The sequence below is a fragment of the Carassius carassius genome, chromosome 38 (assembly GCF_963082965.1).
Source record: "Carassius carassius chromosome 38, fCarCar2.1, whole genome shotgun sequence".
Taxonomy (NCBI): Eukaryota; Metazoa; Chordata; class Actinopteri; order Cypriniformes; family Cyprinidae; genus Carassius; species Carassius carassius.
The window spans coordinates 17,721,081-17,749,021 of NC_081792.1; the positions used below are offsets into that span (position 1 = coordinate 17,721,081).

Genomic DNA, 27,941 nt, shown 5'->3' on the forward strand with positions numbered 1-27,941 from the left:
CTTGAAATGAGAGATACACGAAGAGAAGAAAAAACTTTTCCCCGCTGAACGGGACGCTTGAAAGTTTGTTTTGCGCGAGCACTAAAAGATGAAACATTGAAACAACACTGGTATCGAGTGACTGTTGCAGGTAAGACTTTTGGAATGTTTAGTTTGACATTTCTGCCTCAGGATTGTCTTTAAAGTGAACTGCGGACACAATCAACAGGTTTGAGTGAGTTTTAGCAGGAGCGTGCAGAGACTCGTCACAGCCAAACCACAGCATGAAACCCAACACAACCATGGTTTGTTCATGCAAGATTATCATCATGTTGTTCGTATTATTGAAGTTTTTAGTAGTTATGAAGTAACTTTATCTTGTCTGGAAGTACATGTTTAAGTATTCATATAAATAAGTATTCATTTTGCATATGACATTTTAATTAAAGAAACTTTTGAAATGCCATGTTCACCACAGGAACGTCATGGTCTCAGCATCAAAATTGTGTTTATTTCTTTATTTAGTTAAGGACTTGAACGTTTGCACAAGTCTATTGTATCTTGGCGCACCATATATTGATAGTTTCTGGCCATATACGACTTCATTGTGCTGTTTTAGTTGTTTCTTCTTCAGCCAAGTACTATTTCCCATGCCCCTGGTGTTTTTTAAGTTATTTGGCCCACTGACACGAGCCAAACAATTGGTGGGGAAAGCTATAGTGGAATCAAGGACAGCTGTGTGTTCACAAACTTTAGCTACGTTTTCATCTGTGTGTTTCTTTTGCAGGGTAATTTTCTAGTCACCTAGCTCCAGAACAGATGTCCAAGGAGGACCACAGCCCCAGTGCCAGCCCAACCAAACCTCCAGATGGAGCCCAACTGGACAGCCAGCCCATGGAAACTCTCACCGTGCCATGTCCAGGTACAACAGACACTTTTAGCAGATCTATGGATGTGACTTTAAGATGTTTCTAATCAGTCAATCAAGAACACTTAACAAGCAAAAGCTAGTGAGCTCCCTCTGAATATGATTCAGGCATTTTAGACACACTTCCGACACGAAGGCTGTTCCAAGAGGTAGGCAACTAATTTATACTGCCTGCTAAGATCCAATTTTAAACCAAATTACAAGGCAGCATCTTATGTATCATACATGGAGAAGACAATCCCTAAATGCGTTTCTTTGAACTCAGTGCAAAATGACATGGCAACAGAAATGTTGATTGTAAATATATTCCATTCAGTACAATGATTAAAAACACAAATTGGATTTTCTTACAAAGATATACTGTATTTACGTGACGCTCAGTGTTTAACTGTATCAGACCATGCAATCTGTCTTTGGTGACTGCCAGACATTCAAAATTAGGAGGCCGACGTCTGCTTCTCATCTGATCCTTTGCTGTGGTCTGGTCCATGCACTGCGATGGCGACAATGTAATGAGATTCAAATATACTAAGGTCAAGATGATTATGATTTTCTAAAACACTTTTTTTTTTTTTTAGAAAAGACGTAATAGCTGTTCCGAAACCTTGTGAGCAACCTCTGTAGGAAGCAACTTGATGATGCTTCCTAAACTTTTCCAAACTCTTAAAGATATTTTTTAATATAAATTCTTAAATCATTCTAATACAAATAATTGCATTCTTATTATGTTAATCGTTGTATAATGCTGCTTAACTTTTTTTTTTTTTGTAAATCTACAAATTTATTTTGCTATTTTGAATTCCCATTCATTTTGGGTGCAGCCTCCTGTATGTAGGCAGCAAGGCAGCTCACTAGATTTAGAACAGAGCTAATAAGAGTAGACACTATTGTTTTTGTGCTTGGCTAGTGGAAGTCTGCAAACAAGGCTCACAGTGCTAGTGAGGCATTTAGTGGTTTGAAGAATATGCGCTTTGCTTAGCTTTGGCATCATGCTTTGCAGTGAATAGGGTTCAGTGTGCTTTGGTTTGGCAGTAGGGTATTGAGGGTCTTTGAATTCCAGAGAAGGAATGGGCTACTTGGAAATGTTCTTCAGATCTGCCATACTGTCCTAGTAGCAAGGGGTCAAAGTTCCTGATTAGTCATGGTGCTCTATACAAAGGGCACTGCAGAATATTCATGGCCTCTGTGTGTGTGTGTGTGCGTTTTTTTGTGACATATCAGGACACAACTTTGTATAATGACATGGGTATGACACAGGTATTACAAGGAGTGGGTGACTTATGAGGACATAACCCATGTCCCCATTTTTCAAAACGCTTATAAATCATACAGAATGAGTTTTTTTGAGAAAGTAAAAAAATGCACAAAGTTTCCTGTAAGGGTTATCGTTAGGTGTAGGGTTGGTGTAGTGCCAAAGAATATACAGTTTGTACAGTATAAAAACCATTACGCCTATGGGAGGAACCCACTTTTCACAAAAACAAACTTGTGTGTGTGTGTGTGTGTGTGTATCACCAAACTTTTCTTTGGTCTGGGGGCCTGTTTACTTTTGTATTCACACATGCATGTGTGCGAACAACAAGTGGCTTTGAGCGCACCATCTCTGCAAACTGCAACCGTCCTCTCTACAGGAATCAGATCCACAGGCGGAGGCCTCGTATTTACTGAGGAAGAGGGCAAGTCCTGGCTCAGTCCTCCATTTGCATAACAGTGCTGCAAAAATCAGTGAGCGTGTTGATTCCTGTGTGACTGTCACAGACAATGCACCATGGTAAGCCAGCCACAGTCAAAATTAGACCACCAGGCATATATGCAGTCTGCCCAATAACTGCTAATTAGATTTAGCTCTGAATTGTTCCTACATATTTGAGGTTTGTGCCTCAACATGAAGCACATTCATTTGGGCTATGAGGAATTCTCATCTCGGGGCATTTAGACATTAGCTTAAGGTGTTTGTAATTGTCTAAATTTAAATCTTCTCATTTTAAAGGATGATGCTGTTGCAAACATTTTTGCTTTTTTAATTTTTACAGTTAAGCCGACATGATATAGATGTAGTCGAAAGAACTTTATGAAAGCACAAGCTTGCATGAGGCTGCATGATTACAGATATGGCGCCCATCCGAGGCTGAACACTGCCTTCATTGACTTTCTGTAGCTTGAATTCTGTAGCTTCAGTGCCATAGTTCAGTGTACAGGCCTGACTCACTGTGGAAGATAAAACATCAACACTAACTCCCTGCTCTCCAGAGTGCATGACTAAAGTTTTTTTCGCTAGATACACTGAAGGATTTGATAATTAGAAAAATCTTACTTTTTTTTTCTTGGGCTCAGCAAGAATTAAGGCTGAAGGCTTTTTTTGTGTAATTTTAAACTTGACAAACTGCCAACGTTTCTGATTCTGCTTGACTTGAGTTATGATTTGACAGCGATTATAGAGCTCTGTTTGTTTGTAAGCTTTATGAATGTGTCCACAGATCACGTAACAGTATTTTACATGATGAGCAAATATAATAGAACTACATAGATATCAGAGGCGGACAGTAGTGTAGTATTTTTACTCTGCAGTAAAAGTACTTATGAAGTGTCATTAATTTATCAGTGTTTTTCTTTAGAAAACTTGAATCCAAAGCATAATATTGTACTTTTTACTGCACTAAGTTTCATTTTAAATTTAATTTAACACTTAATGACATTGTAACGAAGAGGCTGAGGGAGAATGTAATCCATTTGCAGGAGTTTATTAAGGGAAAATCTTATAATCAGTCGTGTAACCAGGCAAAGTGTCAGTACCGTAATGGCAGTCCGATCTTTCAACATACACATGGGTAATCCAGTAGGCAGAGACGAGTAGGCAGGCAAACAGGTCAAACTCAAACATCAGTTCAATCAAGCAGTAAATCTAATGGGGCAATCCAAGAGATGTGAACGAGGACACAGGCAGATTCGTAAACAAACAGGAAGTCAGAATACTCACAAGGAAAACGCTCGGTAAGGCAGGTAAACTGGCAATACTTCGCAGTGAAGTAACATGCTGACTCATGTTAAATAGTCCCAAACAGGAAATGACTGTAGAGGCAGAGGGAGTGGTGAACAGTCAATACTCCGGTGAGAGCGCCCTCTGCTGGCGTGGCGTTACAGACATTAGGAAAAAAGTAAAAGTAATTCAAAGATTTGAGTATAAGAAAGTACACAATTTTCTAATGTTCATAAGTAGGGCTGCACGATTATGACAAAAATCATAATTGTCGATTATTCCCTTGAAATTGTAATTGCGGTTATTCATTACGATTATCACAATTTACATTGAATGATGTATTGTACCAGTGTTTGATGCAACTGCATATCATATTTTATATGAAAATAAACAAGCTGAAAACACTAACTGAAAAACTTTTAATGTTTTCCTATAGTATTAAGGCTCAAATGTCAACATCGGATTGGTTTCTTCTTTAAATTATAAAAAAGTAAAAAATATTAATTGTGTTATAATGTTATATTAAAATTAAAATCATGGGAAAAACCCTTAAAATAACGTAGAAATAAAAAACGCATCCTAAACACGCAAAATAACATAAGTTGACTTTGAACGATTAATTGCCGCTTTGCACGATTACGTAATTGTGGAATCCATTGTAATTGCGATTAGAAATTGTATTAATTGTGCAGTCCTGTTATTACGTATTAAAGATAAACGACATCAACAATAACTTTAATTTATGAAATGTAGTGCAGTAAAGTTTGACATTATTCTTTGGAATGTAGTGAAGTAAAGTTTTCCAAAGAAAAACACTCGGATAAACTAGCTACTTTTTAAATTTACTTGAGTAAAGTAAAAATACTTCCTTACTGTACACATTTGGATTTTTTGACTGAGGGGGTTCAAATGAGAGAGAGAAAGAGAGTGTGCGCAGACCAGTGCTGACCTATGAGGCAGCTGTTGGCCACACAATAGTGTATTCTAAAGTTCCTGTTGCTGCTTTGGAGCCAGCAGAGGTGCGTCACTGTGCAAAAGTGAATGTTTTTATGTTAACCCTTTGAGCGGTAAGAAATCACATGTGGTATTTTTATTTCTGTGTCCCTGGGAGTACGTTCCCACATATGGGATTTAGAATGTCCAGTGACATCACATAACTGCTAGATTCAAACTGTGCTCTCATGCTTCGGCTGGCGCTGAGCCAGAGATGGAAGGACTCAGTGCTTGACATATATCACAACTATGCAGTGTTTTCAACCACATAATGTTTATTTTAGGTTTCAGACCTTTAAAAACAGTAGTAGTAAAACAATGTATTTAGAGTTTGTAAAATACACACTGATGTCTATGGAAGCGGCAATAACAATTTTTCATGTTTTATTCGTATCAGATACACATAGTGTAAGCAACTATAAATTCACTTGATTATTATCCTTGTTCGCCAGCCACTTACTTGCATGTATTTCGGGAGAAACTGATGTATTGATGTACTTTAAATCTGACTGACAGGTGCAAACAAACATGGCGGCTCCCATCTCACATTATAGCTCAAGATCAGTTATAAAGATTTTAAAAGACAAAACCAACTCACGTACACGTATTTGAGAATTGGAATATCAGATAGTTGATGACATGGTAAGCAAGTGTGTGGATATTTTGAATAAAAAAGGAAAAGCTACGATACATCTGTCATAGAACGTTATTGTGCCTGCAGTCTGTCACATGACAAGCATAATGTGGTGCCATGGAAACAATAAGGGTAAAGGTTCTAATATAATGGTCGCCTTAAAAAAATTACTTTTGTGGGTCAGATAGAACATTTTAAACTTATTCATGAAAGGGTTCAAGAGAACCAGGAGACGTGGCATGTCACGCATCGAAGATGCCAAGCCTTGAAACAGAGATACAGACCCCCCACATTCTTCACACTATTCTATCTCCTCACAAAAGTTTAAGTCAATAAAAAACCTATTGACTTAAACTTTCAAGCACAAGGTATAGTGCTGTTAAATCCTCCCTAAAACCTGTTAAATACCAGACATTTTATTTTTTAATGAGCTTACAGTGCTTTTCCCCTCTCCTCTATTGTACTTGCTAAATAATCTGTGAATTTGGATAAATTCCAAAACAGTTCTTTGAAGCTTCCCCCCTAAGCGTGTGTTTTTACTCTTGGCCAGTTTACAAGCCCAGATTAGACTCTATTGTTTCAGAGCCAAGCTTAGTTAAGATGTTACCATAGTTATCAGCATGTCTCTTCAGAGGATCAGCCACAGACGTTTGCTTAATTATTTTCTTTTTGCTACCCTAATTACATCCCTGAGGGGTCATCGCTAAAAAAAAGATGGTCAAAGTCAGTTACAGTGCGTTGAGCAAAATACAGATGAATGTGAATAAATATGCAACAGTGGGTTTTTGTTTCTGGGCATAACACAGTATATGACTGAGGTTAACTGACTCAAGGGCCTGGCAAAAATCAACCACATAGGTGCAGTTCCCTGCATGTACTTCACATTGTGTAATGATTTTAGAGAGACAAATCTCAATCATTATGAAGACATGGTACAACACATTTGGATTCTGCCCTTTTCACTCTCTATATTTGCATTTTTAAACACAAAATTAAGTGTTTAGCACCTTCTTTTCTCAAAGTGATCTCAAAGTACACCAGTTGTGAATTTGAGGAACATGATCTGCAGTGTAGTTTGATTCTGTAGCCATCGACATTCCAAATGTATCCCTCTGTTCTCTGTGCCCCGTGGCCAGCACATTGTTCTAGATGCCTGCAGAGCTACAGCGGACCCTGTCTGCCAAACCTGAAGCCGATTACAATATTAGCCTACAGCTCCATAAAATCGACCTCATTTTTATGCCTTTCATTTTATCTGTACTTTTACCTCTCCCCCTTGTTTTTCCCATCCTCGCATTGTGCTAGCACGATATCACCCTCGGTGGATTTTAAAGAGTGATGGTTTTAATTAGTCAGGATAATGACAGGTAATTAACTCCCAACACAAGTGGCCGGTGCACTGCTCCTCTAGGCCTGCCTTTTGAAATTGCCTGATATTTAACAGTTTTCTTTGTAGTGTTATTCCAATACATTTTTCTCCAGGCACACTCTGAACAGTGAAGATGCAAGTTTTAACTTCAACTCTGCAAATGTTCTCTGGATTGAAAGGGATAATATTTTTGTTGCTGCACAAGAGAAAGTACTTTTTAAATAGTGTAATCTCTTGTATTCCATTAAAACTGAATTTACAGTCATCGCTGTTAGGGGAGGTCTCATTGAGTCAAAGTTCTGGATACCAGAGTTGGGGGAAGTTCTAATTCAAGCATGTCTCTCGCCTAGTCTTCAGTTCATATCAGCTATTCCACTGAGATGCATAGGGGTGTGAAATATCTCTAAGTCTCTTGTCAGTCTCTCTCTCTTTCTCTTTTGTCTGTTTCTTCTGAAAGAGCATTAGTAGGGGTTGCTGAGGACGGAGCAACTCTGCCACAAAATAAAGAAAGGCTGGGGTTTGAGGATTGAGACTATTTCAAAGTGTCCCTTTAAAGCCACAGTCTCAGTCTCTAATACCAGACCTCATACCTGACTGCTCGAAGATTATAGAAAGTCTCAATACGTGCTCCCAGACCTCAGGAGTAAAAAAGGCAAAACCACAGAAAGGAGAGAAAGAGATTGAGGAAAAGAGAGACAACGAGAGAGATGGAGAACTTCGAGGCAAAGAGAGTGACTCAGAATCATCCATGGGTGAGTGTCTTGGCCTGGTAACTGGATGTTGTACACACTTGCAGAAAATGTGTCATTCTGCTCGCTTATTAAAGGTGAAGTGTGTTATTATTTGGATGTTATACTTCTGTTATTGTTTAACATGCAGAGGAAACTATTAATATGTTGATGTCCCTAAAAAGTATAAATTTGGTGGTTGTTTGAACATCCAGACTCATTGGTTCAGCCAGTTTGGGGTGTGACTATCTGTTTGAAATAGACATTATTTTTGTGGTTCTGTTTAGTGATGCTAGTGGTGCAGAAATGACACTCTCCACAAAATAAATAAATAACTCCCCACTGATTCTTTCATTCCATAGAAAAAAAAGTTGAAACGAGACTCATTTTTCATTCACTCAGAAACATCTGTTTTGTTTTCCACTGAAAGAGACAATCACACAGGATTGAAATGGCATGATTGATGTAATTTTCATTTTTGGGTAGACCAAACATATTTGCCAATGTACTACAGAATATTGCTTTAAAGGGATCATATGATGCGATTTCAGATTTCAAACAAGCTTTTGGTGAATAAAGAAGATCTGTAAAGTTGCAAAGACTGAAGTCTCACTCTAGGCCTTTGAAAGTGAAACTACTTTGTTTTTTTCTACCAAAAGAAAACATGATTTATATGGCCTCTTTAAAACTTCAGTGGGACTGTACCAGTCAGACAGATGCTGATATACATTTCTCCAAGTAATCTTTGCCACCTCATTCTTCTGTTGTACATGCAGTGCAATGCATTTAATGACATAATGTCTTTATGACCATTACCCACAGACTGTATTTTTATTCCTACATTCTTATGTTTTTTACTGGGAAATGTATGCGCTCTGTTTACAAGTCAAGTAAAGTTTCCTCACATTTTCTGACTCTAGGCACCACACATGTTTTGTGTACAAGTAATTTCCTATATACACACCATAGTCCATCACATTTTTTGCAAATTTGTATTTATTTTGTAATTTAGTTGGCCAGCTTTAAAACAACTAGTGTGTCTAAAGCACTAGATCGTTAACCCAGAAATCTGATTTCGAAAGGCTTTTGCAAACGTGGCGTAATTGCTGAGATCTTTAAGTGCGGGTTCATGAAATTCCTTACTACATAATGTGGAAGGCTGAGCTGAAACTCTGATGCCTGCCCAGTAAATCTCCCCTGCCTGCTGTATGCCTTGATTATGATGAGGAATTAAAGCTTTGCCTTTGATAACTGCTGGGATCCAGTTGCTAATGCTCAGTGATCCACAGCAATGGGAGAAAAGAAGGAGCTGATGCACGCTTCAGTGCCGCAGTTGTATATAAGCAGACTTCTATTCAGCAGCGTTACTGAGGCAGGCTTCAGTGGTCTATGTTTTAAAGCTAAAATGGTTCATAAATGTGATCCCCTGTCTGTCCACAGCCCCAGCACTGCTCTCACACTCACCCACATCAGCTTATAACTCTGAACCCTGCAGGTTTCACCTCTCTCACTTTTCCCTTTCTTTGTCTCTGTACAGCTTCACTCTAACAACTGAATGTGTATTGTAACACAGCTTTCTGGAGTACATTGATTCTGATTGGTCAATCATAGAATTTCATTGTCAAATATTTTGAATTACTGCTAAAATACTTTCTTATTACATTTATTATCTCTCTCTCTCTCTCTCTCTCTCTCTATATATATATATATATATATATATATATAGATAGATAGAGAAAAGGTGTGTATATAGATACACAATATTCACAGAATTTCATTTTTAGTATAATATTTAGTATAATTACTGCTAAATTGACTTTATTACCTTATAAAAATATGTATAAGGTAATAAGGAAGTCAGTTATAAAAATATCAATCAATGAAATTCTGATGTAATTATGTTTATTTCTAGGTATTTGTTGTTCATTTGTATATTTTTTTCTTAATTCTCAAAATAGATGCCTTTTTTGCTTTTTAGGCTCACACGTTCTGTGTCTTGGTTCGAGGTCGATTTTTGGGACTTTTGCTGCTGTTATTGTGACACTTTCTGCTCTGTCAGCAGCTGCTTCCAGATGTGGACTTGCCAATTCCAGCTCCTTCGTTACTACACAGCCACATACAGGATAGGCCCAGGGGTCTAAACAGAGCCACGGGATGCTTTGAGACCTCAGCAGGCAAAGTGTCAGGGGGACATTTGTGCTGCTGGCATGAAGTGTTGCAAACAAGCTGTACTTTATTTGTTATTGGAGTTGAAGAGCAGAGAATGTTGATGTTTCTGTGAGCTATGAGGTCAGGCCCTGACAATTTGCCTGTTGTTGGAGTTTTGTTTGAGGAAATGGGGGATGGAAGCCCCTTGTGAGTCGTCTTGGTTTGCCTGCTCCAAGGTGAAAGAGTTTAGTAGAGAAAATAAATAATAGCATATGGTTACATTTCTGTCAGCAGCTACGTTTGTCTGATACTGATACGTCAAGATCCCTGTCACTCAAACTCACCCCTCTCCCTTTTATTTCTCTTTCTCATCCTGGCTCTCTTTTTTCACCAAGGTCTATGGATTTAGTTTTTACTACTGCAATATCTTTTTTTTTACATTGACTAGACATGTTTTTAATATTTGAAAAATAGTTTATAAACTTACCTAGTTTATAACTAGATTAAACTAAAAAAAAACAGTGCAAGATGCTATGCAATGACAAAAAGACGTCCATTTGAATGCTGTATCTGCAGTGCTTTACAGATCAAAATACAGATCAAAATCATTTCTGAGAGCGTTTTACCATGCAAAACTCCTAATAATCTTTTGTTGGAATCAGCCAATCAGGCAAATCCTTTTGTCAACAAAATTATAAGATAGAAATCCCTCAACACATCACAAAATCACACAAAAAAGGTAGAAACTAGAGTCTGCCAAAATCAAGTAAAGCAAAATGTGGCAGAGAGTCACTAAAAGAAATAAACGGAGAGCAGTGGACTGATGTTCCACAAGAGATGTTGTGTGTTTATCAGACAGTCAGTACAGCCCAGCTGACTTCCATTTGGGTAGGTATGGGACAGATCTGAGCTCAGTTGCACTCAGTTCAGCTAAACACAGCGCTTCTCCTCGCTAAGACCCAGTCCTGACCCTCTTTGATGTCATGCTGCTCTAGCCTCCTCAGACAGCCCTGTATAATTACCAGGCCACATAATAAGACCACTTGGCTCCAGCGCTACCTTATAAAACATGCACATACAAAACACATGCTGCTGACAACATGAATGCGCTTTCACAGATACTCGAGTACAAAGTGCATTCAAAGTGATGATCTAGCGCTGGTGCAAATATAAATACATTTCCAAACTGACCACCACATTGTACTGTTGTTGGATCATGTCACTTTAGAAATGGATATGAAAGTGAAGCCCTGTGTGAATCTCTGTAAAAAAAAAAAAAAAAATCTTTCTCCTCTGTGTTTGTTTTTTTTGGCCTCAGAAGGGAATGAAACCGGTGAGCAGAAGGCACAGAATTCAAACACCCCACCCATGGAAAAGACAGGAGACGTGGAGAATGGCAACAACAACAACAGCTTGTCCCAACTGGACCTCACTAGCATTCCTGGCAAAAGTATAACATGTAAGCATGAAACAATTGGATTGTTACCCAGCAGCCTTCACAGATTGTTTATGGAAACAGATGAAATTATGAGGAAATTAGGACCTATGACACTGGCCAGAGGGACAGAGATATTAAGGTCTCTGTTATAAAATAATCTGGGGCCTCGTTTATAAAATACACATACAGTTTGATTAGGATTTGATCCTTGATTCTATGTATTTCATCCTATGTTAAAAGAGAGGGAAAATGTTGGATTCATAAAGACAAAAAATATTATGTCTACACCAACGTGTGTACAAGCATTATTTATTAAAATGTTTTCAAATGTTAAGACTAATAGACAGAATAAAAATTAGCAACTGCTTCGTATGAAAACTTGTTTCTGCCATGGGGTCAAAAATAAATAAATAAATAAAATATGACCAAAAAAATAAATAAATCTGAAATTCTCAATTCTGACATTTTTCTTTTTTATTACAGAATTGCAAGTTTTTTTTTCATAATTACATCACGCATAAATTTTGCTTGAATTGAAGATTATGTTCAGATGAATTTAATAAGTGGGATGCATTTGCAGAAATCTTTTTTGTGTATGGATGGTTTTTGAAATCATTAAGAGGAACATCACGGAAATTGTTGTATTGTCATTATACACACATCTGTCTAAATGAGGCCAAATTCTAAGTGAATTTGGGTTTGCCAGTGAAATCTTTCTGTATTGCCATATTTACAGGACGTTAGAGAGGACAGGAAATAGGTGTGGAGAATGGGATCAGGGTTTGACATCACCCATACAGTATATTAGTGCATCATCTCAGTAGCTCAGAGTAAGTGCACTAACTGCAGGGCTCTGAATGATAGTAAAATCTTGAGCAACAAATGTTCTGGAGATGAAGCAGTGACGTGTGTACAGGTTCTAAGGAGTCTGTAGTGTGTAGATGTAGACTGGGTGTGTACTAGTCAGTAGGCTGTGATTAAGTCTTCTGACTAAGGGGTAGATATGTCCTGTTACTGAGTCACACCATCACCAGTCCCCTTTGGGACAGCATACCCACCCATAACCTGAAATAACTACCTACACATAATAAGCACATTGACTAATCACACACTCCGCTGTGTTCATTTTTATCTACAGCTCAGTGTATTAAATACATTCATAAAACAGTAGAGCAGAAACTGTAAAATGCAGGGTTTAACAAATATTGCTGTAAGAACCCAGACATAGATTAACTTTGGCAGGACAATGACAGAGGATTCTCATGTCAGCTGAAATTGGTTAAGAGGTGTGTGAAATGACCCACACTTACCTTATTTAATAACAGATATTTGGTATTTTTGGAGGTAACCGCTATTGGTGTGATGTTGCCTTGGCAACAGTGCCAGGTGAGTTATAGCAGTGTGCTTTTGGCAGTCAACGCCAGCTTTCTTACTGCTCTCCAAGCCATATTTGTTCTTAAGGGATGCTGAATTTCATATCATTGCTTATGTATGGTATGAAGGTACAGTGTTGGGTAGGGCTGGGTGATATGGCAAAAAAATAAAATCTTTCTTCTTTTTTTTCTTCTTTTTTTTCAGAACATTTGACCGATTTTCAATTTTTAACTAGTCAACTTAAAAAAGTGCAGGTGCATCTCAGTAAATTAGAATGCCATGGAAAAGTTTATTTATTTCAGTATTTCAACAGAAATACTGTCACAATATTGTCACAATATTCTAATTTGTTAATGATAATGAATTGGTGGGTTTTTGTTAAATGTGAGCCAAAATCATCACAATAAAAAGAACCAAAGACTTAAACTACTTCAGTCTGTGTGCACTGAACTTAATACAGGAGTTTCACAATTTGAGATGAATTACTAAAATAAATGAACTTTTTCATGGCATTCTAATTTATTGAGATGCACCTGTAACTACAAAATGATTTATGTACCTTTTTCTTTATTATCCCTCTAGTTAAAGAAAATTATATTCCAAGTGCACCACACATGATGTTGTCAACATAAATCACTTTAAATAAATTTATGTCACATAAATCAGAAAAGATGCACAAACTACACTTACATCTTATACAAACTTGGTTTATACATATGTTCAAAAGTAATACAAGGAAAGAAAAAATCTCAAAAATCAAGGTAATTCAAAATGACTGAATGTATAACACCAGAAGACTAACATTAACTTCAAATTAATTTATAAAATCCGAAAAATCGTCAATGACAAGTTGGAACAACAAACTGCAACATACACTAGTTTTAAAAGAACTGTTATGCTAACCAAGGCTGCATTTATTTGATCAAATAATCAAATTAAGCAGTAATATTGTGAACTATTATTAATATTATATTAATATACAATTTAAGAGCTTTTTTTTTTAAATCGTTTCAAAAGTGTTATTTATTCCTGTGATAGCAAAGTTTCTTTTTTTTCAGCTGCCATTACTCCAGTCTTTAGTGTCACATGATCCTTTAGAATTCATTATGAAATGCTGATTTGGTGCTCAAGAAACATTCCTTATTACTACTGATAATGTTAAAGAACAGCATTTCTATTAAATATAATTTTGTTGGAGCTCTTTGGATCTTTGCTGAATAAAATGTATTATTATTATTTTATTATTTTAGGGTTTTTTTTGTATTTTATTTTTTAAATCTTATGGAACTCTTATGGAATCTTATGAAATATTTCACATTTGCATTTAAACTCAAAAGGCTTGATTTTAAACGCAATTTGAAAATTTCCACCGATGATTCAACACAAGCTTCTTTAGAAGTCGTCAAAGCTGTTATTGCTGGGGAAAAAAGCTGACTGTCCTTTCCTGTAAGTGTTATTACATGATGAATAAATAGATCTGTGAAGGACCCAAAAGAGACAGCCGTCACAGCCGTGAGCATGTTTGCACACAGTCACAAGTTATGTGAAACTTACTGAGAATAAGTATGCTAAGGACAGGCCCTCACTGTGTGTGTGGTAGGTGAGGTTGTGCTCTGGTTGTCCAGTTTGAGCCCGTTCTGACACATTCCAGACACCTACTGCTGCTTATTTACAGGAATAATTGTGCTGGGGAGTCTACAGCTGGGCTCTGTGGCCATTTCCTCTCTCACCTTCACCTCCTCCTGGAGACCGTTACAGTACATCTGAGCATGCAACTAGCTAAACTTTATCTTGCAGGAAACCGAGGCACCGAATAAAAACTAAATTAGTTGCGGTGGTTGCAAGTACTCTGACTGGAATTCTTGCAGAGACTTGGAGAGTGGAAAAGCTTGTAACAAGATCTCAATGTCTCTTCACAGTCTAGCAACAGTTAATTTAGAAAAATTGTTCACTTTTGTTAAATTGCCTTGAAGGCATGTGGATTGTGATCACACTAACCTGGTGGATGCTGACTGCTCGTATGGCAATGAAACTGAAAGCACAACTCATGTTTGCTTACTTCCACAAATCCGTCACACCTTAGTGTGTCATAATGTGTAGATTTGGTGTAATGGTACGACATTCATTTTACATTTACATTTATTCACTTAGCTGACACTTTTATCCAAAGCAACTTACAATTGCCACATATGTCAGAGGTCGCACACCTCTGGAGCAACTAGGGGTTAAGTGTCTTGCTCAGGGACACATTGGTGTCTCACAGTGGATTCGAACCCAGGTCTCTCACACCAAAGACATGTGTCTTATCCACTGCGCTAGCACCATTAATAGGTCTACAAGTTCCCAGTAAGGAGCTCACTGAGGTGCAGTGGAGATTCTCTAAAGTCTGATTTGTGTAAATGCTTGGCCAGAGCATCGGGGTGTTTAAGACTCCACAAAGACCCAGCATTCCATGTCAGTAACAAGAAAACATAAAAAGGAGTTTATGCACCCTGCATTTCTTGACTTTTTGTCCCTTGCATATTTTTAAAAATGCCCATAAAAATGCCAGCATTGCGATTGCATAACTGAACAGACATTTTACAAACTCTAGAGTTCTAGGGGATAGAACGTAACATTTAGTTGTATAATTGTTGCTGGAAAGAGTGGAGGAAGTAGAAGGAACAATAGGCAATTAGAAAATAATGCTAAATCAGGTGCTTGGAGACCACAAGTCAAAGCCACTTGACAGTGTATGAGCTATTTTACTGCACCAAATTAACAAAACCATTCCCACAAGCTAATTTCCCAAAAGAAAAATGTGTAAAAAAAAAAAAAAACTTTGGCGCATGAGATACGATATATAAACTACTCTACTGTACATACAAAACACAAGAAATACAAGGGTTGGTTCTATTTTCCCCAGATCAAGGAACAGTAACTCTTATAAAGCTTAACAGTAAAAAGTCAAGTGCTCGATTCACAAAATCACAAGCAATCACTTAGCACAGGGTACACAACACAACACCCAAGCAGACACACTGAACTGCTCAGTAAGGCATGCAGAGAGACAGGGCTGCACTAGATTGGCTGCAGAGAGAGGACCCCCTAATGATGATTGGCAGGTGATTCATCCAAAACATGAGGACCTGGGAGCAAGACAACAAATAGGAAAACAATAGAGAGAGAAAAAGAGAAGGAGAGAAATGCAAATACGCACAGAACGTAACAGGACAAAATATACTCCAAATATACTATAAAAAACTCCACCTCAACTTTTTCCCTGCCAACGAGTCTCCCTTGATGTGCATGGTTTTATTTGGAGAGATGTGAGATGTGCCAGTGAGATGTGTCTATTTGGACTCATAAAATGTTACACTATTGCATCATCTGCTTTATAAGGAGAGTGCAATCCTTTATGGATCCACATGTTCTTTGAGGCTTGCAGTGTAGAGTTTTTTTTGTATGTGTGTAAATTTTTTGCTTCTTGATAGTGACTCAGCAAGTTTTTATTTTGTGCATAAATCAGCAATATTTGTTGTACACCGGGGTATGAAGATTCAGCCAGGTCCAAATGCTTCAGCCCTGGGCAATGATGTCATGGATGTTGCATGCATGTCAAGACTGGATGCCCTTGACAGGCTGCGAGAGTGTAGAAAGGCTGTAAAAAAAAAAAAGTCACTTTTTTTTTTTTAAATCTGTGTCTAGAGTGATTAAGAGGTAGAAAAGAGAGTAAGAACATGGGTTCGGGTCTTCTAGCAGAGTCTGTGTTTGTCATATTAGTGGAGATTCCTTTTACAAAACCATTTGTTGGTTGCTTTAAAAAAAAACACATACACTGCTCACTGTTTTAGGGAAGGTAAAAACTTTAATACTTTGTTTTGTTTTCTGAAATTACTATCCAACGTTTTTATTAAAATGCAGTATTTCAAGGTCTGGTTAATATATTTATATAACTCTTGCAGAAAATCTTAGTAAGAGACTAATTGGTCCTAAAGATTGAATTAACTTCTATGTGACTGTTTCCATAAGAGGTGCTCTTTGGTTTCAAAACCAATACATGGCAACTAAAGGGCAAGTGATTGTTCTGTCAACTGGCCTGAAACTCTGACATTGGCCCTGGGCTACTCGGTCCTCCTCATGTTGAGCCCTAGGATAAATTTAAATACATGGCTTTTCTGAACAGCCATTTTGTTTGCCTGGGACGTCTGGTTTTAAACTCACCCTGTGTGATACAATAACATAATAACAGTAATCAGTACTGGCAGTCTAGACTGTTGTGTTTGTTTGCGCATCAGTACAATCACTCATCTATGCATGTCATGCAAGAAAAAAATTAATAAATCATGTGCACAATTTACTAATTCATTCCCTCTATGTACTAAAACGTGCACACGATTACTATTTCGTTCCCTCAATTTGCTAAATCATCAATTTATAAATCGTGGGAATGTAATAATGAATCGTGCGAACGATTTAGCCTACTTTTTTTCCTGTATGCCATGAGCGGGGCTCCATTCTCATCCCCTTCATAGACTCTCATTAGCAGGAGCATTTCAAGATATTTTATCACTGCATTTCCTCTGAACTGATCTAAGTGACTGTACCACTCTAATGATTGTCAGAATGCCACTTAGGAAAATGAAGACTGGGGAGGTCCATATACTGTATAGGAAAACGGCTTCCGTGAGATGGCTTGATAAAAATTGAATTTGGTCAGAGATTTGGTTTGTTGCATATCTTGCCTCTAAGTCCCATTCTGGCCTTTTTATTGAATTATTCAGCTTAAGCAAGGCTTAAAGCTCTGTTCCTGTGTCTCACTCATCACATCATCTATTATCAGTGTTCAGAGAGGCCTGCATCAGGGGAAATAAATGACTTAAAGAAAGAGGGAAACATGCTGACTTAAATTACAGCTTTAAAATTCTCTGATTAGAGTCTTCATCGTTGGAGATTGTCATTGAAATGAGCTCAGGCAGAACTGGATTAAAGACTACTTGGTCTCTTGCGAACATACTGTATGCTGTATTTTTTGTTTGAGGCCACCCTGTAAAATTTGGCTTTGCTTTTCAAAGAGCCGTATCATTTATCCCTTGCCACATTTGGATGTTTTCTTTTTCTTTTCAGTTTTACCGACAACCAGGCGTCCTCGTTTAGGAAGTAGGGGATTTCCATTTCACTGGTGTGAAGATATGGTGCTTTTATTTGCACCATCTGTCCTACACATTATTTTTTATTATTATTTAATTTTATTATTATTTTGTCTTGTACATTTCTCAGTAAGAACAGATAATCATTTATGTTTGACAGCTTCATGTGTTTGTGTTTTCATTTTGCATTAATGAAAAAGTGCTGACTCACTGGCTTCTGTGGTCCTGCGGGTTTTGAGGGACATCTCTGGCCTGCATTTTGCATTTTAGATAAGGATAAAATGGGTGATGCTAAGAGCTGCTGATCCATGTGCTTTATGGATGATTTTGGAAGATATATACTTTTAAAAGTTTTTTTTTTCACAAGCAACCTGAGGATGATTCACCCCTTTTCTGAGTGTCCCCAACCACAGATGATTTCAGACTGCAGAGTAACGCACCGATGAACTATTATTTTAGCAGCGGAAGACAATTTAAAGATGAGAGAACTGCTGTAAAACCTCTCTTAAAGATGAAGAATTGTTTCCCTTTTGCTTTACTTCCTGTCATTTGTCATCGGCTTCACATCCATTTCTTGACACTCTCACTCTGTCCATCTCTCCCTTTGTTCGGGTGTTCTGTGGGTGCATGATAAATAATGAAAACTGATTGAATTGATAGAAGATAGACATCCGGTCTCTTTCAGTATTGATGTACTTAAACTTCTTTCCCTATAATCATGACGAGGTTTGTGTGTTCAGTATGTAAAATGCATATATGGCAATGTATCAGAGCTTTGAAATGCTTTGTTATGAATATAAGAGCACAAGACATGTCATGGTGCTACAATCTGATTCTCAGCAGATACATTTCTGGCTTCTGTAGAAATTTCTGTCTTACTGGCAGATGCCCAGGAGACCAACTGACGCTGCGTTTACTGCCCTAAACACAAATGCACACAAACAAAGTAACATCCCGAGTCAAATACCTCATCCAAAAACTGAAACACAGGATAACACAAATATGCCCCTATCTTATTGTGGATTCAATTACTGACCACCAACTTTCCAAAAAAAATGGTCTTTAAATATGTTTACACCCTTTAACCGCGTGTGCACTTTTATTTAGGTCAAAAAAGTCTGAAATGCTGTGGGTGTAGCTCAAGCAGTGTTCAATAAAGTTCTGTTCCGAGAGTCACTAATCTATCTATTTAACCTTGAAATAGACACTCTGAATGCAAGTTTGGATGACTCACTGTGAAAACAATATGCTTCTGTGAAACAGTTTCTGTTATGCCTAAACATAAATTTTAATCTTTCTTGAAAATGTTTTATTTTTCTCTGGCTGGATGTGAAAAGCCATTGTGTAATTGGCTAACAAATTTTTTATTTATTTTTTAAAATCCTTTCACTGAGCCACCTTGCGTGTGAGTGAGCGAGCCACACTTTCAAAAGAGTAGAGCTTTCATTTCATAAAGTAACCTGCTTCACATTCACACTTAAGTGCATTTATTTATGCATTGTTATATGATCGCTTGAGTTTTAGTGTGAATTATTTTCCTTTGCAAGCATTCATGTGATTTGCAAGCTTTTTTAAAAAAGAGATGCACATCCGGGATTCTGTGTTAAAGGGTTAGTTCACCCAAAAATGAAAATTTGCTTTTGTTTTACTCACCCTCGTGGCATTCTAAATATATATGACTTTCTTCTTTTAGATGAATCCAGTTGGAGAAAAAAGAAAGTGTTTATTCCCTTTGAAATATGGATATTTTTCTTACAAAAATGCATGGATTCACTACAGGAGACCATGATTCACACCCTGTAACCGTGTGAGACATTTTATTATGGATGCGCATGCTTTACTTGACTTGTGGACTGTTCAATTGCAACACCTTCTGACTGCAATGATAGAGCTTGGAATAGCCAGGACCATCTTAACCCTCTGGAGTCTAAGGGTATTTTTGGGGCCTGGAGAAGTTTTGTCATGCCCTGACATTTGTGCTTTTTTTCAGTTTCTTATAAACATCTACCGTATTTTCCGGACTATAAGTCGCACTTTTTTTCATAGCTTGACTGGTCCTGCGACTTATAGTCAGGTGCGACTTATTTATCAAAATTAATTTGACATGAACCGAGAGAAATGAACCAAGAGAAAACATTACCGTCTACAGCCGCGAGAGGGCGCTCTATGCTGCTCATTGTAGGCTACAGGAGCACTGAGCAGTATAGAGCGCCCTCTCACGGCTGTAGACGGTAATGTTTTCTCTTGGTTCTTGGTTCTAAATAAATGTGACTTATAGTCCAGTGCGACTTATATATGTTTTTTCCCCTCATCATTACGTATTTTTGGACTGATGCGACTTATACTCAGGTGCGACTTATAGTCCGAAAAATACTGTAAATGGCTAAAGTCTAATCTCACTGTAATCAGCACAAACTGGGCTATAATAATATGTGAGCAGCATGTATGTACATGATTGTGTTTTTGAGAAAAAAAAAATGTTATGCGTGGTTAGTGAAAAACTAAAAATGTAAAGGCAATAAAACACATTAGCTTGTAGCTTGTAGCCTAGAATTTTTCTTTCTAAATTATGTGAAAATCATCTTGCTTACTCACTCACAGAAATCAATATATTGATTAAAATTTTCTAAGACACTTTTTTGTCATAAAGTGATGTGATGTGGGCAAGTATGGTGACCCATACTCTGAATTAGTCCTCTGCATTTATCCCATCCAGAGTGCGCACACACAGCAGTTAACACACACACCGTGAACACACACCCGGAACTGTGGGCAGCCATTTTTTTGCTGTGGCGCCCGGGGAGCATTTGAGAGTTTGGTGCCTTGCTCAAGGGCACCTCAGTCATGCTATTGAAGGTGAGAGAAAGCACTGTACATTCACTCCACCCACCTACAATCCTTGTTGGTACAAGAGTCAAACCTGCAACCTTTGGGTTATGACACCAACTCTGTAACCATTAGGCAATGATTTAATATTGTGAACCTCTCAGCAGCTGGTGGTGATGTAGATTATGTATTGTAGTTTTACTGTCTTTGTCTCTGTGTGTGAAAGAATCACAAAGCTTCAAATGTAAGATGTGACTCTATGGTGAACTGTAACTTATTCTGAAGGGCTGATACTTCAATCTAGGGCTGGCAAGCTCAAGATCATACACAATAAAGCCTGGCAAACAGCGGGGTAGAAGTTCATTATAAATACCCCACCAATCTAACATGGAACTTATAGACTCACGGGTGATGTTTATCCGCGCTTCTGAAGAAATGCTACTTTTTAGTCTTTTCATAGACATTTAATGCACTTTATATAAAGTTATCTTTTTATAACAAACTGAACATCTGGAGTAAAGTTTGAAATGGCAAAATGTCCAATCGGAGTGAATTTGCTTGCAGTCTGACCTTGGCCAGTCTCCAACAGCAGCACACTGTGGGCATGTGTCCACTCAGCCATTATCTAATGTAGCTGATTGCCAGTTCTGTCTTTTAGACCTTCAACCATCAACCAACAGACTCTGTGAATAGAACGAGTTGTGTTTGTGTATGTTTTTCCTGGGCTCTGTTGAGTCCACATGCCTCTGCATGGGCACCAGACTTATTCCTATGAACTTTGGCTCGCTTAATATTCCCTTCAGTCGTTTCTTATTTGACCTAAATTGTGCGTTAAGGTCAAGAAAATGTTTAGTGCAGCAATAAGATGGGATTAAATACTATCATCATTCACAAAAAAATATAACAAAAAATGTCACATAAAAGGTCCATTTAGCCTTTCTGTGTTTTAAGGGGTTTATTTCCTTTGGCTCTGAAGGTCTGCATTTCACATAGTTTTTCTTTTTTCCAGAATAATTAGTCTTTTGCGGTGCTCAAGAGTAAAATATATGAAGTGCTGTAGACTGCTTGCCAATGTCAACTCCACGAGCAGTTTGTGGAGGAACACTAGAACATTTGTAGGTTGTAAACTCATAGGGAGACTGTGTCTGAACTTCAAAACCGAAAATGTTTGGCCTCATCCTTACACCCAGTGCACAAAAAGAATGACGTTGTAATTATAACTTATCTGATATGCCTCTCCTTCTGTTTTCATTGCCCTGATCTGGCTGCACCACAGCGTATCATTGTACACACTCTTTTGTTTTCGATGGCAGCCTGTATGGATTGTGGTCCGCTTTTCTAACAGTTGTCCACCATACGGTGTCCAGATTCGAGAGCTTGATTGAGTATTTGTTTAATCAGTGCCTGAAACTAAGCATTTATTTTTAATTAGACCTGAAATTCTTTTCTGACTTTTATGAGGCATTCAATTTAGAGAGAGTGGCTGAAGTCAGAAAGTCTGCAGATACTGTATTTTCCAGAAAATAGGTTTAACCTGACAGTAAGTCACATTTCATCATTATATTCAGAAATAATGTCAAATGCCAAAAATGGAAAAGAAATGTTTACAAACATTATAAACACTATAAACCATTTAGTTCCTCTCACTCCACAACAAATCCTTTAAATTCAACAGTCTTTAGAACAGAACAGGAATTGTAATCAGTACAAGTACAAAACAAACATAAATTATAGTGGCACTCAGTATGAACATATTTTATCATAAATGACAAGTGTAAACCAATGTATTTAAAGCAAAACTTTGAACTATCGGCATGTGGGAAATGCACTATAAAAATAAACTTGTGTTCATGCTCCGCTCCCATTAATCTCTCATTACTTCAAAAACAGTAAGTCATTTTGGAATATGTCACAGCATGTTTCAGATGGAGAAAAACTAAATATTTCGGAAGTTTTAGAGAGAGTTGGCAGCATATTTCACACTCTTTACTGTAGAGCTTAATTATTGAAGTTATTTTAAAACCATCCTCTACTATAAAATCCCTACTGTTTGGACCACTAGATGTCTGTGGTTTTATTTCATTTTCATTTTCGAGGCACACAGAAATGTTTCCTGCAGCTTCTGCTCCTTTGCTTGATTTGTGTATGTTGTCTTGTCATTTGCTCTCTGTGGGAAATTAAGCATAGTGGTGATCTCATGTTGGCTGTTTGTTCTTTTGTGTACTCTTCCTGCAACTCTGAAGCAATGATTTGCAAATCTATTCTAGTCTCTTGATCTCGGTTTAATTCATGTTTCTTTGTTTGCTTGTCTGTTAGTTTTGGACTGTTTCTCTTTGGTCCTTTGAATCTGATTGGGGGAAAAGCCATCATACTGAAACGATACACAATCAAAAATAAAGGAGAGAAAGATGAAAATGATTAGATGAGTAACTAAGGGAGTGAATCTGAAATCATGAGCCATATCATTGTGTCTAGTCATATCACAGTCTAGACCCCATGCTCGCTGCTGACCAGCAAGCATCAAGTGTATATTGTAAACTCATGCGCTTTTCCCATCAGGACCCCTGTCCCTACTGAACACTGAAGGCTCTTTCCCAGAAACAAACCCTACTTTAAATCTCCATCAGTCTTGCTCTTGTTTCCTCCTGTGGTTGACCTGTTGAAAAAAAGTTGGACTGGGTGATACATTGAATTGCTGGCTTTGTTGGTGATTTATAAAATGAAACAACATTGTGATTTTAATGTGCTTTGTATATACTCATTAAGTTTCCTAAGCCTCGTTAGACTAGTTTTGTGATCTAATACTTATAACAGTTTTTTTTAATAGTCTCTGATTTAAAGTAGCAAAAAGTTCACAATTTTCAATTAATTTAAAATTTAGCTACAACAATTTATCACTAAGATATTAGTATATGTGTATACAAATTTAATAATAGTTTAGTAACAAATATATGCAAGTGAATATTTTATGAATACTGTAATATAAACTATTAAAAGTGTAAATTTAAAAAATGTTGAGATGTACACTACTGTTCAAAAGTTTGGGATAAGTAGGATTCATAAGATTCAAATTATATATAATCTATATTTTTTTCTTTAATAAATTAATAGTTTTTATTCAGCAAAGCTGTATTAAAAATGACCGAAAGTGACACGTGCTGTTTGTGTGAACGAAAAATTATAATAACTATAATTTATCACTGTTTCCACAAAAATGTTAAGCAGAATAATTATTTTCAACTTTGATAACAATACATGTTTCTGACCACTAAATCAACATTTTAGAATTATTTCTAAAGAATCATGTAAGACTAGTGTAAAGGCTGCTGAAAATTCAGGAATAATTACTGCTGTTTCTATAACTTTGCAAGTTATATTTGTGATCTGTGCTGACAAAATGAGTCAGAATGCGAAAAGTCTAATGTTGAGCTACAGGCAAAAGAAGTGAAAAATGTCAGTTTTGGTCAAATTTGAGGTTTTCATAAAACTCTTCTAGTGATCCCAATGCTTCAAATAGTAATTCAACATCTAAAATGATCTTTATTTGTACGTTTCTGAGAGGAGTACCTTTTTCTCTGCTCACTTCTGGACAACTGCTGCTGCTTCTCACCACAAGTTTAGGATATATCATTGCAAAGCGCAGCATTCCAGCTTTATAATTATTCATAGCAAATTCTATATGACATGAGTCTGAACCATTAAAATATGATTTTCAAACCCATGCTGATGAAAACAAAATGATCGCTTTGACTGACATTTGCAAAGCATTTGCATAAGACGCGTCTCTCCGAGAGCAAGCAGTCTCCCTACCTACATTGCGAAATGTCTTGGCGAGATTTACACAAACAATCTTTTATGTCTTACATCAATGTTTAGTTAATGGTTGGGGAAAAATCTGATGTGTAACAGATCCATGCATTACAGAAAACATTAAAAGAAAAGACAGAATCATTCGCAACTCTTGAGTAAACTGCAGTTTCTTTGAATCTTCATCTTATTTTTAATAACAAAGATAAAATAAAAGACAGCTTTGGGATTAGTAATATGTGACCCTGGACCACAAAACCAGTCTGATGTCGCTTAGGTATATTTGTAGCAATGGCCAAATAAACAAATATGGGTCAAAATTTTCGATTTTTCTTTTATGCCAAAAATGATTAGGACATTAAGTTAAGATCATGTTCCATTAAGATATTGTACATTTCCTACTGTAAATGTATCAAAACTTAATTTTTGATTAGTAATATGCTTTACTAAGAATTCATTTGGACAACTTCAAAGGTGATTTTTCTCAGTAGTTTTTTTTTTTTTTTTTTGCACCCTCAGATTCCAGTATTTCAAATAGTTCGGCCAAATATCGTCCGATCCTAACAAACCATACATCAATGGAAAGCTGATTTATTCAGCTTTCAGATGATGTATAAATCTCAATTTCGAAAAACTTACACTTAAGACTGGTTTAGTGGTCCTGGGCCACATATAGTAATTGTTAAGAAAGAATTGGAGGAAAATAGGCAAGGTTGCTCTGTGATTTTGCTTTGGGACCTTCAGAAAACTTAAACTCGATTATTCTCAAAATTGACTTTGCTGACTCTATCCCATTCAAACGGCTGTAGCTCAGTATTTTTTTTGTCCAATTCCAACAAGTTATATATAAATATAAATTATATATATAAGTTATTTTAATGTAGAATATTAATCTCATTTGTGAAAATTTGCTCATTCCGACTCCTTTTGCCAGCATAGGTCACAATTACAAGTAAGAGCTAATTACAAAAAACGTACTCGGTTACTAAACGTAACCTCGGTTCTCTCTAGAAGAGCGAACGAGTACTGCGTCTTAGCTAAGACGCTACGGGAAAAGTCTCTTTTCACGAAATACTGAAGCAAAAAATTATCCTTAATTTTGTATTTTTGTAAAGCGCATTTGCAGCAGTACACAGCCATAGGCGAGATGGCTCGTTCGCTCATTGGCTTGTTCTGCGGCAACTGCACAGCCTATCGAGCGCGGGCTGATGCAACATCAGACCAATAAGGGCGCTTCACGCCCTTCTTGCCACTTCTCGCCGAAACGGGTGTGGCCCAACCTATAAAAGGAGCTCGAAAAGGCTGACTCACCTGATTTATTTCATCGCCGAAGCGAACCAGAGTGAATCGTGCGCACGGCAGAGAACGCAGTACTCGTTCGCTCTTCTAGAGAGAACCGAGGTTACGTTTAGTAACCGAGTACGTTCTCTTACGAGAGCTCTCTCGTACTGCGTCTTAGCTAAGACGCTATGGGAACCCAATGCAAAACGCCGTGCACGCAGGGATCACACACCAATAAACCTGAAGCAACGCCCAGGATTTACAGTGCACAGTCACCTGAGGGACTCACAGAGAGTCCAGGACAGAAAAGGGGAAAAGCCCTCCATCCCATATCTAGCAGCATCCGTAGATGCGGCAATATGACATCACACAGCCGAGGCAAGCCTGACCAATGTGGCAATGCGGGTCTTACGCAATACTGCCCATATAACAGTCGGCAGCGCATAGCGCTCATGAACTCAGAATTCCCCTCAGGGCCCTGATTCGACAATACCGACAGCAGCCTTTCTTGCAAGGCGGGAACCTCCAGGTTATAGAACCTGATAAATGTAGACGGCGAGGCCCAACCTGCCGCCATACATATATCCTGCAAGGAGATCCCAGTAGACCACGCCCACGACGAGGCGACGCCTCTTGTGGAGTGTGCTCTGACGCCCAACGGGCACTGATGGCCCCTGGAAGCATAAGCTAATGCTATGGCGTCAACTATCCATCTGGATAGAGTCTGTCTCGAAACAGCCATTCCCTTGGAACGTCCACCGAACGAGACAAACAGCTGCTCCGTCTGCCGAAAGGCAGCAGAGCGAGACACATAAGCTCTTAAAACCCTGACAGGGCAAAGAAGACTCGAGTCTCTATCCTCTCCTGACACCGGCAGGGTTGACAGGGCAATAACCTGAGCCCAAAACGGCGTGTTGAGGGATTTCGGCACATAACCGTACCTAGGTTTGAGTATGACCCTTGAGTCATTAGGCCCAAACTCCAAGCACGACTGGCTCACCGAGAGCGCGTGCAAATCACCCACACGCTTCACCGAAGCGAGAGCCAACAAGAATACTGTCTTGAACGACAGATGCTGAAGGCTAACCGATTGGATAGGCTCAAAAAGGGGGACCCTTCATGGCCTCCAAAACCGCCGCGAGGTCCCACATAGGGACTGACGGAGGTCTGGGAGGATTCAGCCTCCTAGCTCCTCTGAGGAACCGGATGACCAAATCATTCCTTCCTATTGACTAACCGAGCGCTGTTTCAGAAAACGCTGCGATGGCCGCCACATAAACTTTGAGCGTGGATGGGGCTCTGCCCTTATCCAACAGCTCCTGTAGGAAGGAGAGAACCTCCGTCACCTCACAACTAAGGGGTGAATATCCTCGAGCTGTGCACCAGCTGGAGAACACCGACCACTTCGAGGCATACAGACGTCGTGTCGACGGAGCTTTAGCCTGAGTGATGGTATTCAGCACTCCCACTGCGAGATCAGCGGGTAATCGTTGAGCGCCCACACATGGAGGGACCACAACTCCGGTTGAGGGTGCCAAATCGAGCCCCTGGCCTGCGAGAGGAGGTCCCTCCTCAATGGTACTGGCCACGGGGCGACATCTGCTAACTGCATCAAATCTGGGAACCATGGTTGGTTCCTCAAAAGAGGTGCTACAAGCAGTATTGAACATCTCGTTTCTCTCACCCGTTCTATCACCTGCGGAAGGAGGGAGACGGGAGGGAGAGCATAAAGCGGGCAGCACGGCCATTCCCGTGACAGCGCACTTTTGTTCTTGGAAAAGAACGAAAACAGTGAGCGTTTTCGTGGGACGCGAAGAGGTCCACCTCCGCCCTGCCAAATCTCTCCCACAACAGCCGGACTGTTTTCGGGTGTAGAGACCATTGGAACATTGCCTCTGGACAGCCTGTCTGGACCCAGATTCTGTAGCCCAGGCACATGCACTGCCCTCAGCGAACGCATGTCGCGCTGAGCCCAAACCAGGAGGCGTTCCGCTAGCCTGTACAGGTTTCAGGACCCGAGACCTCCCTGGTGATTTATGTAGGACACCACAGACATGTTGCCCGAACGGACTAAGACGTGGTGATCCTTGATTTGGGGACAAAAGCGCATCAGCGCGTTCTCCACTGCCAGCATTTCCAGACAGTTGATATGATGGAGCTTTTCCCGTTCTGACCATAGGCCAAAGGATGGTCTGCCCTCGAGCAGCGCTCCCCATCCCGAAGTGGAGGCGTCCGTCGACACCATCTTCGCATTCGGGGAAGTCCCCAGGCTTACACCTGATCGGTACCAACCGTTCGCTGTCCAAGGTGCCAGTGCTGTGACACAGCTC

The 27,941-nt window shown here is 38.6% G+C and overlaps 1 protein-coding gene across 2 annotated transcripts in view; it reads left to right on the top strand.

The window, feature by feature from the left end:
* LOC132119039 (myoD family inhibitor-like) overlaps positions 1-27,941 on the top strand; it is a 32,447-nt gene that overhangs the window by 353 nt on the left and 4,153 nt on the right. The window contains exons 1-3 of one of the 2 annotated variants that reach the window (XM_059528781.1): positions 1-130; positions 767-901; positions 11,075-11,215. The exon at positions 1-130 is cut by the window's left edge and continues 337 nt beyond it. In XM_059528781.1, the coding sequence (XP_059384764.1) occupies positions 799-901; positions 11,075-11,215 (244 nt within the window). In that variant the 5' untranslated portion in view covers positions 1-130; positions 767-798. The remainder of the gene's footprint in view (positions 131-766; positions 902-11,074; positions 11,216-27,941) is intronic. The other variant, XM_059528782.1, reaches the window with a different exon arrangement.